The 18,286-nt window shown below is 33.7% G+C and overlaps 1 protein-coding gene across 1 annotated transcript in view; it reads right to left on the bottom strand.

The window, feature by feature from the left end:
• Nucleotides 1–18,286, bottom strand: part of LOC136025985 (septin-1-like) — a 56,978-nt gene that overhangs the window by 8,038 nt on the left and 30,654 nt on the right. The window contains exons 3-5 of the mRNA XM_065702121.1: nucleotides 10,772–10,858; nucleotides 6,548–6,806; nucleotides 1,151–1,355 (exon numbers count right to left, since the gene is read on the bottom strand). Of these exons, the coding sequence (XP_065558193.1) occupies nucleotides 1,151–1,355; nucleotides 6,548–6,806; nucleotides 10,772–10,858 (551 nt within the window). The remainder of the gene's footprint in view (nucleotides 1–1,150; nucleotides 1,356–6,547; nucleotides 6,807–10,771; nucleotides 10,859–18,286) is intronic.

Genomic DNA, 18,286 nt, shown 5'->3' on the forward strand with positions numbered 1-18,286 from the left:
CCTATTTAAGACTAATAAACACTGGATGGGCAACACGGATTTTGTTTGGGGTGGCCTACTCAGAATCAGTGCATCAAAAACCAATTGTATAATGTTTAAGAGGATACACCTGCAATTCCAAGATTTAAAATTAAAGAACCCTTGGAAATAGTTAAGATTAAAACTGATAACTTTGACCGTAGATCTGAAAATATTCTACCTATTCATAACCTTTTCTTTTTTTAATGTAAAAAACAATCCACATTTTTTTTTCATTTCACGTAGTCTTGTTTTTTTAGTCTCATTGTGTAGTTACTTTAAATTACAAGTCGTTGTTTTGTTTCATTTTTTGGAGTATTTCTGTAAATTTCTTAGCTTACTTCATATGCTCCAAAATTTTGAGTAAATAAATGAATAAATTGGTCTAAAAAAGGAGATTTTAATTACTTTTTTTCATTAACAAACAATCGTTACACATACATAGGACCGTTACACAGGCTGATATATTTATTTACAACATACTGAAAAATATGTACAGTGAAGTAGAAAAGACACACACAAATAACAAGACACCTGAAGAAAACACTAAATTTTGGATAAAATGACCTAAAGATTGTTCGTTTCCTTTTTGCCAAGTTCAGCTGACTTTGAGACGCTATAGTTGGAAGTCCAAACATGTCATGGGACGCCTTATAAGTCAACATATTTTCTTACAAACTACTTATCCCTTTACTATAATTAGAATATATTTTATAAATATATTTGAAATAGTTGGAACACTATGGTCCTAAATCCCTCTTCTCCAGCCCATAAATCCTGGTGAACCTAAGACTACCCATTCAGAACTAATTGTATAATAATAAACATGAACTTTAAAGGTCGAAACATTTATTTTCCTTCTCTATTTAGTTTCAATTCATATTACCGTAGGCCTACTGGAACAAAGAAAACCTTATCCACTATACGACCTTACCTTATTAGTTATTTGGATAATCAAAATAAAATAAATGAAATACAATTAAAGAAAATCAGATCTAATATCCACTAGTCTCTATGCCCCTCCCCACCAAAGATTTTTTTTTACCTAACCCATCCCCCAAACCTACAAAACATTGCCCCCCCTCCAAAAGATATTTTAGATTTCTTTTCAATAATCTAAAACCAAACTTACTTGTTCTTTATAATCTTCATCTTCATCACTATCACAATCAGGCAATTGATAGATTTTAATACCATTCTCTTCAATTTCATCTAAAACCCTTTTCTTCAATCGAGACAGTTCTTTCTTCATTAATATATCAGCTTTAGCAATAACAGGAACTATATTTACTTTATTGTGAAGCATCTTCATAAACTGAATATCTAAAGGCTTTAACCTACAAAGAAGAGATATACCTAGAAAAAGTGAAGCAATTCCCAAACTCGTATTTGAGTTGGCCTAATCAATCAGGCCGCTTTAGATACTACAGGATGGAACTACTTAATTCATTTCGAAAATATTGAATAAACATTAGCTCCATTTATAAATTTACATGTAGATATTTAACATTTTGTAAAGCGGCGTTAAGATACATGTCTAGTTATACCTATATGTCTAGACACGTATATGTCCAAACATTAATGTTTACACAGTTATCGTTCACATGTAAAACTTAGTGATGGGACGCAACAAGTTCGAGCCCAGTTCTAACTCCTTGTCTAGGATTTCAAATTCAACCAATCATAAAATCTCTTTTGCACTACATTTATCATTTGTGCTTAAGATTGGAACTTATATTTATGTCTGAGTGAACTTCCACATTTAAGCAAGAGCGCAGCTGGACAAACCTGTCTAGGCATGGAAGTCTTATTGGACTAGCATGTGAGCGCTACAATAGCACACTAAGATATAATTACTTTTCTCTTTCCTTACTTTTCTTTACAGCGTAAAGTGATAAAAAAGAACATACACACTTTGTAAACCCAAATTTCCATAGAATGCCGATTAGGTTTACCAATTTGCACATTTATTTCTGATTATAAAATCTGACTATTTGGTTGAATCTCTTGTCCCATAGACAGGAAAACTTCGAGGACTCATCTGTAGTGGAGCTATTTTTTTCACAATCTTTAGAAAATACACAGAACTAATATGTTTTCTTATATTACTTCCCCAGAATAGTGTTCCCCAGGGAAAGCAAACTTTACCATATTTTCTGAGTCCACCGAGCGGATAGGACTTTCAGGCCGTCTCGGAACTTCGTCGAAATACCAGAGTCGTCTTTGTTTGATCATGGTTGCACAGGACCACATTTCCAGATCTAATGTTAAGGCTCATCCCTACACCCCAACGCTACCCATTCCTGAGTGTCTTCAAAAGCACTTAGTGCTTGGGTGTAACTTGCTTTCACAGCACAAATCTCGCAACCTTTTAATAGTACTGTAGAGCAAGCAACTTATACATCCTTATTTTCGTCTTAAGTAGGACTTTCCTTTGTCTCCAGAGGCAATGTTAGCTGAGTGAAAAATTTGATGCCAGACGGCATCCATACATGGGTTTAAGACGAGCATCCACTATAAGGGCAAACAAGCCAAATCGAGTTGTTTGAATTCCCTCGCTAATTCTACGGGACAGCCGTCAAGCTTGATGGGGGGGGTTCCTTGGAAGTATGGGTCATCACTACCTCAGTTGGATGAGCTAATCTTCAGGCCCATCTTGACGTCAGATAGTGTGTTCTACATGCACCTCTGAGCATATTTCAGAAAGAGACTGACGCCGTCGGCATAATCTAAGTCAGTGATCTCAGCTTTCAATTTTTTCAGAAAAGTGACTGACAAGGTCTTCAATACATCGTTTGTTAGGAATACCTTAGTATGGGCTTGACTCTTGTTTATGTTGACTTGCACGTTGGCATTCCTTGTAGATACACTCAACCATGCAGGTATCTATTACCTGACCACATCCTCTGGGGTTTAGTCTTTCAGGGGCTGGGGTAGGCATTCCTGGCTGTTAACACATGACTACCGCGTTGATGTACTATAGTTACGATTAGCACGAACTAGGGACGGAAGAAAATTTAGAAATTATCTGGGAAATAGCACAACTACCGCGTTCTATAGTGCTAATTACAATTAAATTCGATTTTTTTGCGTTCAATAAGGACCTGTAGCAATAAGATCGGTGTCCCAGGCGGCTTATTGTAATCATTGTTCTCCAACGGCGGTTCAAAGATTAATGAGCGCAAATCCATCCTTTAACAGATTAATTAATAAACAAATAATTCATCTGGAAGTAGGGAGCAACATTAAAATTTAGAACGAACAGAAATTATTAAGTATATAAGGGGGAGTGCCCTACCCTCAATCACACGCACTTTACGCTAAAGTCTTAAAATTCATTAAAAATATTTTTCATTCAAATTCAGCAGCCCTTGTGTTTGAGCAGTCTTTTTTAAAGAAATGTGACAAAAAGTCAAACTTTAGCGTAAAGAGCGAGGTATTGAAGGAGGGAGCATTCCCCAATTATACGGAATAAATTCTGTTCACTTTATGTTTCTATGTTGCTCCTTACTTTTAGTTGAAAAAACTTGCCAGGAAATCTCCTCCTTTCTCTTCTGCGTATAAGTTCTCCCGGCAACTTTCCTCTCCACAGAAAATTCCCCCCGTAGACATCCCCCTAAAAAACACATGAATTTCCCAATAACAAATACTATTTGTGAACAATGGGCAAACTGCGTAACTTAAAGCCGTTTCCCCAGGAAGTATGAGAGAGCATGTCATCCCCAAAGGTGTATTTATTGAACTTTTAAACTATTTTGAAATAATTGGCTATTTCAAGATTTTTATCGGATGTCTTTGAGGAAAAAGGGAAGTCGCCATTTCATCTTTGGTAACTAAAATAAAGCACTAAAATTTTTGATTTCAGTTATAATGAGCCCTCTCCTGATATTCTAGGAACATTGGTTTCATATCATCACCTTTGGCAAGAAAAACGAAAAATAAGGAAGTATCTGTTATTATGGCACTTGGTATTTACCAGGTGACATATAGCGATCACAAATTCTGTCGGTCTGTCTGTCCCGATTTTGGTAGTTTAGACACTTCCAGATAAGCTAGGAAGACGAAATTTGGAAGGCGTATCAGGGACCAGACCATATAAAATTGGAAATAGTCGTTTTCCCGATTCGACCATCTGGAGGGAGTGGAGGGACGGTTAATTCGAAAAAATTAAAAAAATGAGATATATTTAACTTACGAACGGGTGATCGGATCTTAATGAAATTTGATATTTAGAATGATATCGTGTCTCAGAGCTCTTATTTTAAACCCCAACCGGATCCGGTAATATTAGGGGAGTTGGAGGGGGAAACCTAAAATCTTGGAAAACGCTTAGAGAGGAGGGATCAGGATGAAACGTGGTGGGAAAAATAAGCACAAGTCCTAGATACATGAGTGACATAACTGGAACGGATCCACTCTCTTTGGGGGAGTTGGCGGCGGGGCGGGGGTAATTCTGAAAAATTAGAAAAATGGGGTATTTTTAACTTACGGAGGAGTGGTCGGATCGAAATGAAATTTCATATTTAGAAGGACCTCGTAACTCAGATGTCTTATTTTAAATCTCAACCAGACCCAGTGTCAACCAGAAATCTTGAAAAACGCTTACAGTGGAGAGATCAGGATGAAGCATGGTGGGAAGAATAAGCACAAGTCCAAGATACGTGACTGACATAACCGGACTAGATCCACTCTCTTTGGAGGACTTGGGGGAGTAATTCGGAAAAATTAGAAAAAATGGTATTTGCAACTTACAAACGAGTGATCAGATCTTAATGAAATTTTATATTTAGAAGGATCTTGTGCTTCAGAGCTCTTATTTTAAATCCCAGCCAGACCCGGTGACATTGGGGGGAGTTGGAAGTGGAAACCGGAAATCTTGAAAAACATGAAAATTGAGGTATCTTTATTTTACGAATAAGTGATCGGATCTTAATGAAACTTCATATATAGAAATATCTTATGTCTCAGATGTTCCATTTTCAATTCGAATCGGATCCGAGGACATAGGGGGTTGGGGGGGGGGAACAGAAATCTTGGAAAACGCTTAGGGTGGAGAGATCGGGATGAAACTGGGTGGGAAGAATAAGCACAAGTCCTAGATACGTGATTAACATAACCGGACTGAATCCAATCTCTTTGGGGGAGTTGGGCAGGGGAGGGGGGTTTTAACTCGAACAAAGAAAAATTGAGGTATTTTAACTTAAGAACAGGTGACCGGATATGAATGAAATTATATATTTCGAAGGAACTCGTGTCTCAGAGATCATATTTTAAATCCCGACTAGATCTGGTGACATTGGGAGGAGTTGGAGGGGGAAACCAGAAATCTTGAAAACGCTTACAGTGGAAAGATCAGGATGAAACTTGGTGGGTAGAATAAACAAATGTCATAGAAATGTGATTGACGTAACCGGACTGAATCCGCTCTCTTTGGGGGAGTTAGGGGGGTCTAGTGCTTTGGCGAGTTCGGTGCTTCTGAACGTGCTAGGACGATGAAAATTGATAGGCGTGTCAGGGACCTGCACAAATCGACTTGATAAATTGGTTTTCCTCGATTTGACCATCTGGGGGGAGGGGTTGAAGGGAGAGGAAAAAATGAGGTATTTTTAACTTACGAGTGGGTAATCGGATCTTAATGAATTTTGATATTTAGAAAGACCTCGTGTCTCAGAGCTCTTATTTTAAATCCCGACCGGCATTAAGCCTCTGATCTTCCTTTTAAATCAATTTATTGATACTTAATAATTTTGCTAGAGCTCATGCCATTTGAGCTCTTGGCTCTTCCGTCCTCGTCACAAGTGCCATAGCTTTTGTTTTTCTGAGCTTTCATGAGCTCTTAGCTTTTGTTTTTCTTTTGGCAAAAAAACCCGGAATTCTACAGTTTTTCGATAGAAGCTCAAAACCTCTACAGAAAGTCTCTGATGTGCTGGATCTGATGGTGTGATTTTCATTAAGGCCGCTTGACTCTTTGAGGGCTTTTCCTCTTTTTCGAAAGTCAGGCAAATGTTCTCAGGCTCATTGCTTTTGATAGGTAACATTAAACTTAATGAACTTTATATATTTGGAATCAGTACAAAAAGCGCCAATTATTTCTTATGTATATATTGTAATCAAAATTCTATTTTTTTAGAGTTTTGGTTACCATTGGGTCGAGAACGAACTGATTGAAACAAAATTCTTGGTGAAACTATCTACCAGAAACAAGGTCAATAGAGCACAACAATTGTGTTTATTCAATAGGCTATTGCAAGTAGTTGCAATTATCACTATTGAACGCAAGTCAACAAAACGTACTACAATCTATTAGCCAAAAAACTAAGTTATGACGCGGACTTCCCCTTGACAACAGCAGAACTGTACTTGAATCGCTTTCCTGAACGATCCACTCTTTACATACACCTTATTTTGCGTTTCAGCTAAATGCTCTTCATTCTGATAAGAATCTTGAAGGATTAGTTTTGGAAATATGTCATTAATCATGGGATGGCAATTAAGGTAATTATAAGCTGCTACAATTAATTCAACTCACCCATGTCCGAATGGAGACACAAAATAGAAACAACAATGCACCCGACTATCCAGGATATTTCTACGATTAAGACCACTTTCATCTCTGAGAAACCGCTCAAACTGTTCATCAATGTACTGAATAATAGATTTGAAACAGTCAGTGTTGTCTATTGCATCACCAAAACCAGGAGTGTCAACAACTGTCAGTCTGAGTTTCACACCTCTTTCTTCGATTTCGACAGTAGATGGCTCTATACGCACTGTTTGTTTTATCCTCTCTATGAATAATAATACAAAAATCAATAATAATAAAAGCACTAGTTAACTAAACTTGATTTTTTTTAAAAATTTTGAAGACAGTTTTGAAAGGAAAGTTGACAGTCCCATTAATACCTTCTTTTCTTCTATTGTCAACTTTGAAGTTATCATTTCCAAATGGATTTGAAATCTATTTATTTACATCGTCAGGTTTTGGAAAATACTTCTATAGTTCTGATTTGGGACTTTCCAAAGTTCTAACAGTTTGCTGATTTATTTCTAAGGAAAATCGTAGTTTCTTCTCCTATAGAAAATTATACAAATTTTCTAATACTTCAGGCTGATCCTTTTCAATATCTAATAAGTAGACTAGAGCATTGAGTCATTTGTCTTCATCCACTTTGGATGGCAACTGAAAAGAATAATCTTCAAAAACTTTGAATTCGTATTTAAGTTCAAACAGCTGGGTAAGGACTTCACCCCGAGATAGCCACCTCACTTCTGTTCGAAGAAACAAGGTAGAAGGAGAAATTTTCATTTTTTGCACAAAACAAGTTTTTCAAAGAAAACTTAAGAACTTCATTAAACCAAAAATGAGCGGAAGTCAAATAATCTTCCAAGCGTAAAACTAGCACAAATCATTATCAATAGATAAACGAAACTCAAAATGAACAGAAATTACAATAAATAGCCGAGTCAAACTCAAAACGATCAAGAATTAACATGGGTAGGACTGATAACCCCCATGCCTTCTCAAGACCACAACATAATTTGCACTTTACCGAAAACATGATACGATTTAAATGTTATCTTGACTTGACTTTTGATTTTTTTTTTTTTTTATCATTTTTCTTACTTTCATAAATAAAAAAATTATTAAAATTTTAATGAATAAGTATCAGCATATCTCAAATAAACTCGCAATCCACGGTCACTTTTTTTTTTTTTTTTTTTTTTTTTTTTTTTTTTTTTTTTTTCACTAAAGCGCAAATTATGTCATGGTCTTTAGGAGGCATGGGGTTATCAGTCCTACTTATGTAAATTTTCACTCGTTTTGAGTTTTATTTATTTATTGATAATGATTTGTGGTACTTCTACGCTTCGAAGATTATTTGACGTTATTTCTGCTCATTCTTGGCTAAATGGAGCTCTTAACTTTTCTTTGAAAAACTTGTTTTTGTAAAAAGTTATATAAATTAATTTCTGTTCGTTTTGTTATTGACATAGTCTTTTTCATAAAAAAAATAACATTTTACATCTTTTCAGTTTTTTCTATAAGAATCCATAATATGGGTTGCTATTTGTAAGTTGGAGAAACTTTTCAAAATTTTTATCCTGACATAAACAGTATTTTTAATTTAATTTTATAGCTTCTGAAGTTGACCTGAAAGATAAAACTTAATATTAGTCCCTAAAAGATACTATCTATGCTCTTTGACAACCTGGATACAGTTATACTCTTTTATTTATTTAAATTGTAAGAGCAGAAGGACTAATAGTAGTGTCCCCAAAAGTTTCAACTGAATACCCACAGTCGTTCTCTATATATTGCTGAGGTTTCTTATCGGTAATCATAAACAGAATACCTTTTGATTTATTTTTAAGCAACACTTAGCTTTACGCTAAGTTATTTTAAAGCAACGCTTTAAAATAGTAATTGCAACGCTTTATTTAAAACGCTTTATTAAATAACGCTTATTTTAAAGCAACGCTTTAAATAGTTATTTAGTTATTACGCTAATTTATTTTAATGCAACACTTAGCAATAGGCCAACTGCACAATTACTGGGATTGACACTGCCTAATATCTGAAGACATAGTTGCTGGACCGTTCTACTATGCTGAGCAAAACGACTGTCTCAAAATTTTGCTTGGATGCGTTGGAAAATGAAGGGGTTTGAGAGAAGGGCTGAGAGAAGGGCTACTTGCCCCAGTGAAGAGAAGGCCAGAGAAGAGGCCAGCTTGCCCTCCAATCTCTCTTTACTCTTAATAAAGGCACCAAAGCTTTCAATTTTGAAAAACCTGCATAAATACAGTTTTTTCGTTTTATTGAAACTAGTAAACGTTCCCTATAAGTTTCATCTTAATACCCTTAACGTCATTAGTTATAGTAACTGTTGTGGTGTTATTAAAAGTATACATATACTGCCTTCTGGCTAGTCAAAAGTCCCCCAAAACTTACCCTTAAAGGTCTAAATTAATAATATAGGTTACTCTACAGATATTGCTTTGCTACCTTTTTGAAATTACAGATGCACATAGTTGTTTTGATTTAATTCAACATCCGCCTAAATATGCCTTAAAATATTCACCATAATACCCTTAGCTTGTGCAGTAGCAATAGTTGTAGCAGCATTAGTAGCAGTATACACATGGTATCTTTGGTTTCTTCAACATCCCCTTCAACACACGCTGAAACTTTCAACTTAGTACATACCATTAATCATTCTGAAAGATTTCTTATACGTCCGTTTGACAACCTGTGTGGGCATAGTGTGTTTCGAATCAATTCTATACAGTTTCTATATATCCCAAATTTTTTACCTTAGAATCCTTAGTTTTAATAGCAGTAGTAGCAGTAAAATTAATTGTAGTAGCCTGAACTTTAGTGGCAGTAGTAGTAATAGAAGTAGTAATAATAGTAGCAGTAGTAAGAGTAGAAGTAGTAGCATTAGGATGTAAATATTTTCCACCCAAATTGTGTCCACCCAAAAGGCATTGTTATATGATTTTTGGACTATTGGTGATAAAATGGCTATCTCAAAATTTCAACTGAATGCGTTTTGGGAAAAGAGGATGTCATGGAAGGGGGCTATTTGCTTTCCATCATATTTGACTCTTAAAAAGGATCTAGAACCATACATTTCAAATCAAATGAGCCTCTTCTAAAGTTCACACAACCCCCCTTCCATAAAAACATTTTATGCCCCTTGGGCATAACTTAAAAAGCAACTTAAATCCAAACAGCAGAATTTGAGTGACGCAATGTGAAAACAACTGAAGTGTTGATTTAGCACAAAAGCAGAAAAGTCCAGGATACGGATCAACCTTTTGCACGTTTTTAAAACTAGAATCGCGCAAGGACTGTCTATCTAAATGTTCAGTGAACCAAAGTGGTCCATTAGCCCCTCTGACAACCCGCTTCTGCTGCGGAGGGAGAAGGAGATTGATCAATCAATAGCCAAATTAGTGACAAAAAGGTGCCTTTTTAAATGTTAAAACTAAATCGATAGTCAAAAGTGTACTTACAGCAAGAAATTGTTTTGTCTTTCTGCACCCCTAGTTAGCATATTGACTTTTTAGTTGCTGATGCAGTTAGTGCTATTACAATCAGGAAACACATGTTAAAAACAGCTATTGCTTTCAGTAAAGCACAAATGAGACACGCGCTTTTTAGAAGGTTTGAAGGGGGAGATAGCCTCTCTTTTATAGTTCATAGCTCTTAGTTGCAAGCTTGATTAGCCTTGCGATAATATTGCGTTGTGGTTGTTGTGATTTTATGACTGGTCAAAATACAAACCAGTCTTGGTAAAGCATAAATACTACTCTAGAGGACAGGGTTTTAGAGGACAGTAGCAGCGTGGAAATTTCTATTCGCTTTAAGCTTCACTTTATTCAGGTCACTTATTAATATTATTACTTTTCGTAAATTTTATTTTATATTAATCCTCAGCAAAAGAGAAGGTACGCTCAGAAATGTTATCGGGCAGGTGCTTTATATAATCTCCTAAAGGACTACATCAAGCCCTACTATGGGACCTACCCAACAGAAGCTCTACATGCAGGTCACCAAACCCATGTCAAGCTGCTCAAAGAGTGGCAGCAGAGTGGCAACAGTAGGACTTCTAATGTGGCAAAAAAAACGTGATTGCAAGGTGGGGAATGTGTGTTAAGTATATAATTGTGGATATTTCAACTAATCAATCTGTTAGGGAAAATTTCAACAGTACAAGAAAAGCTATGTCCTATGGGCTTAAAGATTTACCGGAAGCTGAAGGTATTACACGCTCAGGATGCAAATCCGTCAGAAACAAACTGTTGACTAGAGTAGACTTTCCAAGACCAGTTTCACCTGAAAAATAAGACCAATATTAATTTTCCAGTAAAGAACCGACCCGTAAAAAAAAATTATAAGGATAGAATTAATTTTTAGTACAGCCGGAGAATTCTGAAAAATAATATACTATGCCTGCAAACTTGTATGGTATCCTACATCGGGTACATGCAGCTATTCTACTATGCAAATTGTTTGTTTGTCTCATTTTACTATAGGTTCCTTTAAGATTATAACAATATAGTTGTTTGTTTGTCTTATTTTACTATAGGTTCCATTAAGATTATAAAAGCGTTTAGCCATATCAGAGTTTATTTCTAGTTATAAGAACACTAATCATGGAGATGACTCTTAAGTCTAAACAATTAAAACAAAATTTGCTAATTAGTTTGGAAGATAAAGGCCTAAAGCTTATCGAAGGTCTGGCAGCTATCTATAGTTGAAAACAGTCCCACAAACAACAAGGTTAAAAGTAGACGATAATACTGAAGGAAAACAAGAAGCGCAAGAGGGTCGAAGCCCTGAGAATGGGGGAAGGCTAATGCGAGAATATATGTAAAACAAGAAAGAACGATCTTGATATTTTCTCTTTAGAATGGATGAGAAAATAAAAAAGATGCCATTAGTGAATTCAATTCACTATTTCCCTTTGCAGAGGCACATTTCATAGGAGGAATGGGACTCCAGCCTTGACTGGGACAAAAATTTTCTTTTTTCCAATCTATTATTTCTCAAAATCTGGGGGCGGAGTCAGGGGGATGCCTCTAGCCCCCCCCCCCAGATCTTGAAAAATATCTTTTTCTTGGTAATTTCACTGAAAAATGCCTTTTTTTGGTATTTTAATTGAAACAACTGAAAAAAAACCAAAGCTGCGCCCTCTAGATATTGAAAAATACATTTTGCTCGCCCCTTTCCCCAACCTTCGCGAATTGACGCCACTGCAGCAGTCAGAGATTCAGAATTGTTTGTGAAGAGCATACAATACCCCTTTGCTATACGTGATCGTACACCACTGATAATGTTATATACGTTCAAGCTCATATACAAACGAACTTCCAGATCTATTTGAAACGGATTCAAGGAAAAGGGCTTAAAACAGATAGAATGAAGTATTATTTTATTTCTATAATAGCTCAAAACTTTGAATTTCTTTGACTATGTTTAAGATGCATTTTTCATAAGGCTTTGCAATTTAAAGGGCATATATCGGCATTTTCAAGACTTTTGACTATGGCCCTGTAAGAGTTCTTTTTTAATTTTCATGCCCAATCTCATGAAAAAAGACTGCTCCCAATCGAAGCCACTGCACCTTTGTTTAGCATTTCCACGACAAGATTATGTAATATATTATAGGACATATTTTTGAAATGAAACATTTTTTAGTAGACAAACTATTTTTTCGCATTCATAATAGCAAGAATTAACAAAATTGTCTGCCAGCACACAAGGAACACATACCAGAAGAAATTTGAGCAAGAGAGCAATATAGAAATTGTTTCTTTTTCTTAATAGTTTTTTTCCTTTTCGTTAGCCAGCTCCCAAGGAACACATACCGGAAGAAATTTGAGCAAGAGAGCAATATAGAAATTGTTTCTTTTTCTTAATTGTTTTTTTCCCTTTTCGTAAGCCAGCTCCCAAGGAACACATACCGGAAGAAATTTGAGCAAGAGAGCAATATAGAAATTGTTTCTTTTTCTTAATTGTTTTTTTCCTTTTCGTTAGCATAGACTCCTTCATTCTAACACGCAAATGATTATATTTTTTATACTTGAATAAATTTCAATATTGTCCAGTTATTTTGCCATTTTACTTGCATGCTCCATTTAAGATTCCGGTGTTATCATGAAATGAAAACAGTGTAATATTAGCTCTCAGGAGTGGAGTCGGTTTCAACCCAATCTTTCAGAGCAGGTGTGACTGTGAAAAGTTCAAATGACGTGTTTAGAAGGATTTTCTTTTAAGTCCTAGCTCATGGTGATTCTATTTCTTCGTTTGAAAAGTTTATCGCCTCTCCAAAGCTGAAAGTCACCACAATAAGACCCCAAACACACGGAATATATTTTATCGTAGCATTTTGTCTTTTACGATATAAATACCCTTAGGAAAAAACACATCACAAAATTAGAAGTAAGAAAATTTGACAAAAAAGGATAAAAATTGACAATTGATGTAAAATAAACTGAAGAACATTTTGAACTGATGTCAAAACTGATTTGTGTAGAATGGTGTGAAGAAACCACTAATTAGAACCTATTTAGAACCCCTGTTTCTAAAAAGAAACCTCCTGATTAAGTATTTGGCCGTCACCAGTTAAAAATAAAGAAGATAATACATACATACATACGATAATAATACATATATATATATATATATATATATATATATATATATATATATATATATATATATATATATATATAATATAGATTATATATAATATATATAATATAATATGTATATATAATATAGATTAAGTATTTGGCCGTCACCAGTTAAAAATAAAGAAGATAATACATACATACATATATATATATATATATATATATATATATATATATATATATATATATATATATATATATATATATATATATATATATATAATATAGATCATATATAATATATATAATATAATATGTATATATAATATAGATTAAGTATTTGGCCGTCACCAGTTGAAAATAAAGAAGATAATACATACATACATACATACATATATATATATATATATATATATATATATATATATATATATCATGAAAAGAGAAATCACCAATGCTACAGCACAAACACAAAAAAAAAAAAAAAAAAAAAAAAAAAAAAAAAAAAAAAAAAAAAAAAAAAAAAAAAAAAAAAAAAAAAAAAGAGACAGAAGGAGAAAAGGAAGACTGTTTTCCTAAATTAGTGACTAATATAGACCAGCACTTGAATGAGGCCTTAACCCTACTCATCCATACAATCACATAGGTCAAACAGTATAGCCACACACAATCAACCATAAAGAATAATCCATGGACAGGCAGTCATGTCGTCAATAAGTATAAGTCGTCATTTACCGAACAATAGAAAAAATAATAATATAGACAAATAATTCAGAGGCAACACCCAACATAAGGGCTCATCAGGAGAATACACTGGCCTATATAGGGTTTCGCCACTCTAAATTCTCTACCCAGCACAGTGTTGTGGCTACCACAGAATATCCATGGCATCCCCGCGTCAGGTATCACCCCCAAAATACATGCCTATGAAAAAAAAAAATGAAAAAACAGCAAATGTAAAACAACCAAGTAAAACCAAAACAAGCTTATCTTGTTAATATATCCCTCCCTTTAGCAACAATAGGTAAACTAAATATTATAAATTTTACCAAATCACAAATATTAACACATTGCAAAAAACCTGAATGAACTAAACAATTATAGAATTCATCTTTACCATGTGGCTAATTTTTTAAAAGAATCCGCTCAATTAGAAACACAATTCAAAATAAATGGCGCTGTGACAACATTTCTCGAACCTCCGAAATTAGTTAAAAATTTCTTTAAGTATTTCTAGATAATTCTTTTGATATTTATTTAAAAGTTCGTTATAATGAAAACTAAATTTTTTAAATTGCCAAGTTAATTTATTTGCAGAAAAACCTCTTGATATCAATTTTTGGCTTAAGATTTTACATCTATTTTTAAAATCAATATAATTACTACAAATCCTTGCATAACGAAGTAACTGTGAGAAAAACGCTGAATATGTGATATTTGAGTGTATATTACTTTCAGGGAATGGGAAACTAATCACTTCAAAATCAAAATCATCCGTTTTATTATACATTTTAAAACTTAATTTATTATTATCACAAATATTAATATTTAAATCTAAGAAATGATCTTCATGACCAGCGCCATGACTAGGCTCAAGAATAAGCTCTGATGGATATATATTTTTAGAAATATCAATGAAATCCTTACAATTTAAGACCAAAATATCATCTAAATATCTTTTATTATTTGACAAAGCATGTTTTAAATTATTTGGATTATTCTTATCCATCATATATTTATATTCTAGTTGACTTAAAAACAAGTCAGCTATAAATGGGCTGGCATTCCCCCCCATGGGAATTCCCATAATTTGCTTGTACAAATCACCCCCAAATCTTATATAAGTATTGTATAAAACAAATTCCAATAACTCAAAAATCATATCCAAGCTGTAACATCTCAAGTTAACTGTAGTATTAAAGCAGTTTGTCCATATGGCTTTTTTATTATAACTGTCTATTTTTAAGAACCTTTTACTAGATAAGAGGAAAGATTTCTTTATAACAGTTTTTAAATTATCAAACACTAAATTAAGTGATAAATTAGTATACATTGTCGCAAAATCGAAAGACTCAATTCTTTTAGCTGAAACCATTGTTAAAGAATCTATCACCTGCAGTGAATTATTAACACTCCAATATGGATTAAAATTCGAAAATTTTTTAATACCAGAACAATAGGTTATATATATATATATATATATATATATATATATATATATATATATATATATATATATATATATATATATATATATATATATATATATATATATAATATATATTATATAATATGTATATATAATACAGATTAAGTATTTGGCCGTCACCAGTTAAAAATAAAGAAGATAATAAATACATATATATATATATATATATATATATATATATATATATATATATATATATATATATATATATATATATATATATATATATATATATATATATATATATATATATATATATATATATATATATATATATATATATATATATATATATATATATATATATATATATATATATATATATATATATATATATATATATATATATATATAAAAATAAGTTGTCTGTCTGTGTGTGTGTCGAGTGACGTCATGTTTGTGCGTCGACTGACGTCATGTTTTCGACTGACGATATTACAGACCGGGACATCGGGACACAAACGACGATCGGGACACCGGGACATAGGGAATATAAATGGCGACCGGGACACTCAAAGAGAAAGTGACCGGGACACAAGGAATGTTCGATTAGCAATCACCATCAACAAAGCACCGGGACACAAATGACGACCGGGACACAGGGAGTATAAATGACGACCAGGACATAAGTAAAAAAAAACTAAAAAAAACTAAAAAAAGGTAAAAACTACAAAAAATAAAAAGAAAAAAACTAAAAACTAATAAAAAAACTAAAAAAGCTAAAACACTAAAAAAACTAAAAAAGAAAAAAAAGAAAAAAAGGAAAAAAACTGAAAAATAAAGGAGAAAACCAAAACTAAAAAAAATAAAAATAAGAAAAACTAGAAAGGTAAAAACTACAAAAAAACTAAAAAGAAAAAAGAAAAAAAAACTAAAAAAATAAAAAAAAAACTAAAAAAAGTAAAAACCAAAAAAACTAAAAAGAAAAAAAGGGGAAAAACACAAAAATTTATTTCATCATATACCAATTCAAAAACGAATGTATATACAGACCGGGACACCGGGGCACAAATGACGACCGGGACACCGGGGCACAAATGACGACCGGGACACAGGGAATATAAATGACGACCGGGACACAACTACAAAGGGGACGCCGGGGGGCACAGGGGGATATATAAATGACGACGGGGACACAGGGAATGGTCGATTAGCAATCACCATCAACAAAGCTCAAAGGCAATCATTAGAATCATGAGGTGTAACTAAAAAAAAAACTAAAAAATGTAAAAAACTAAAAACTAAAAAAGAGACCAATTCAAAAACGAATGTATATACAGACCGGGACACCGGGACACAAATGACGACTGGGACACCGGGACACAAGGAATATAAATGACGACCGGGACACTCAAAGAGAAATTACAGACTGGGACAACGGAACACAAATGACGACCAGGACACAGGGAATATAAATGACGACCGGGATACAGGGACACAATTACAACGGGGACGCCGTGGGGCACAGGGGGATATATAAATGACGACGGCGACACAGGGAATGGTCGATTAGCAATCACCATCAACAAAGTTTAAGGGCAATCATTAGAATCATGAGGTATAGATCTGAATACGGATTGTTTTCCCATGGACAATTCTATGTTGCATGTTCAAGAGTCGGTAAACCTGACAATCTATTTATATACACAGACAATGGGACAGCGAAGAATGTTGTATATTCGCATGTTTTACATAGTTAAAAACATATATATATATATATATATATATATATATATATATATATATATATATTAGGTTGGAGCTTATTTTAACAAATTTGAAAATATTATTTTCTTACCCCCCTAAGTTGTTCCATATCACATGAAAACATTGTAGAAAAAGTTTGAGCCATTTATAATAATGTTTAGGGGTAGCTCAAGTACCTCAAAGATTAAGAAAAAAGAAAAAAAAGAAGGATTTCGATTAAAAATTTTAAAATTAAAAATTTTGGAAATATTATTTTCTTACCCCCCTAAGTTGTTCCATATCACCTGAAAACATTGTAGAAAAAGTTTGAGCCATTTATAATAATGTTTAGGGGTAGCTCAAGTACCTCAAAGATTAAGAAAAAAAGTAAAAAAGAAGGAAAAAGTAAAAAAGAAGGATTTCGAGCAACTTGTATTTTGCTTAAAAACACATAAACAAAATTGTTTAGTTCCTATTTATGGTTGACCGGGTAGAGTTGCACAACTTGCAGCAGAACCAGACATAATTTAGCCGGCAATGCAAAATTTCCATCCTTCAGAGATGAACGTGTTCAGACTTGTTTGCTTTTGACCGGTTGCGCTTACTAGAGTCTCGGACACCAAGACTCAGTCTGGTGTAGTTTTTTGCTCGAGGCAATATTGTATCAGTTCTGTTTTGTTATCAGTGTTGTTTTTTTTACAATAATAAGCTAATTGTGTATTAACTTGTCTCAAGACAGTAGATTTCTATAACGTTAATGACTACTGAGCGTTGATTGACGAATTTGAATGTAACTGAGCCTATTCTTTTGTTGGAGAAGCAATGAGTTGAACAATTTTTGCTCTTTTTTCTAAAAAAAATTCACCCTACCTAAGTTCATGATTAGAAATTCTGTTTTCTGTTTATTTCAGACCCAATTGAGACTGAAAATGTTAGCAAATGCAACTAGATCTCGAACGGAGTAATATCTCATTGGTAGCTCTGTGTCTGAATTAAGAGGTAGCAAGCTGCCTTCATTGCGAATGGCTCTTGGGTTCTTCCTTCATCTCCACCTTGAACTGAATGAGACCATTAGGCACTCGTCGGCTGCTGCTGTAACCGAACTAGCAAAGTTTTGGCGGAAAGCTCGAATTCCAATGAGAGATCATCAAAACTGTCAAACCAAGTTTGAGCAGGCATTTGAAGAATGGCGTCTTCTCAAGAAGAACAAAGCACGAAAGTCATCAACTC

The sequence above is a fragment of the Artemia franciscana genome, chromosome 4 (genome assembly GCF_032884065.1).
Source record: "Artemia franciscana chromosome 4, ASM3288406v1, whole genome shotgun sequence".
Classification (NCBI taxonomy): Eukaryota; Metazoa; Arthropoda; class Branchiopoda; order Anostraca; family Artemiidae; genus Artemia; species Artemia franciscana.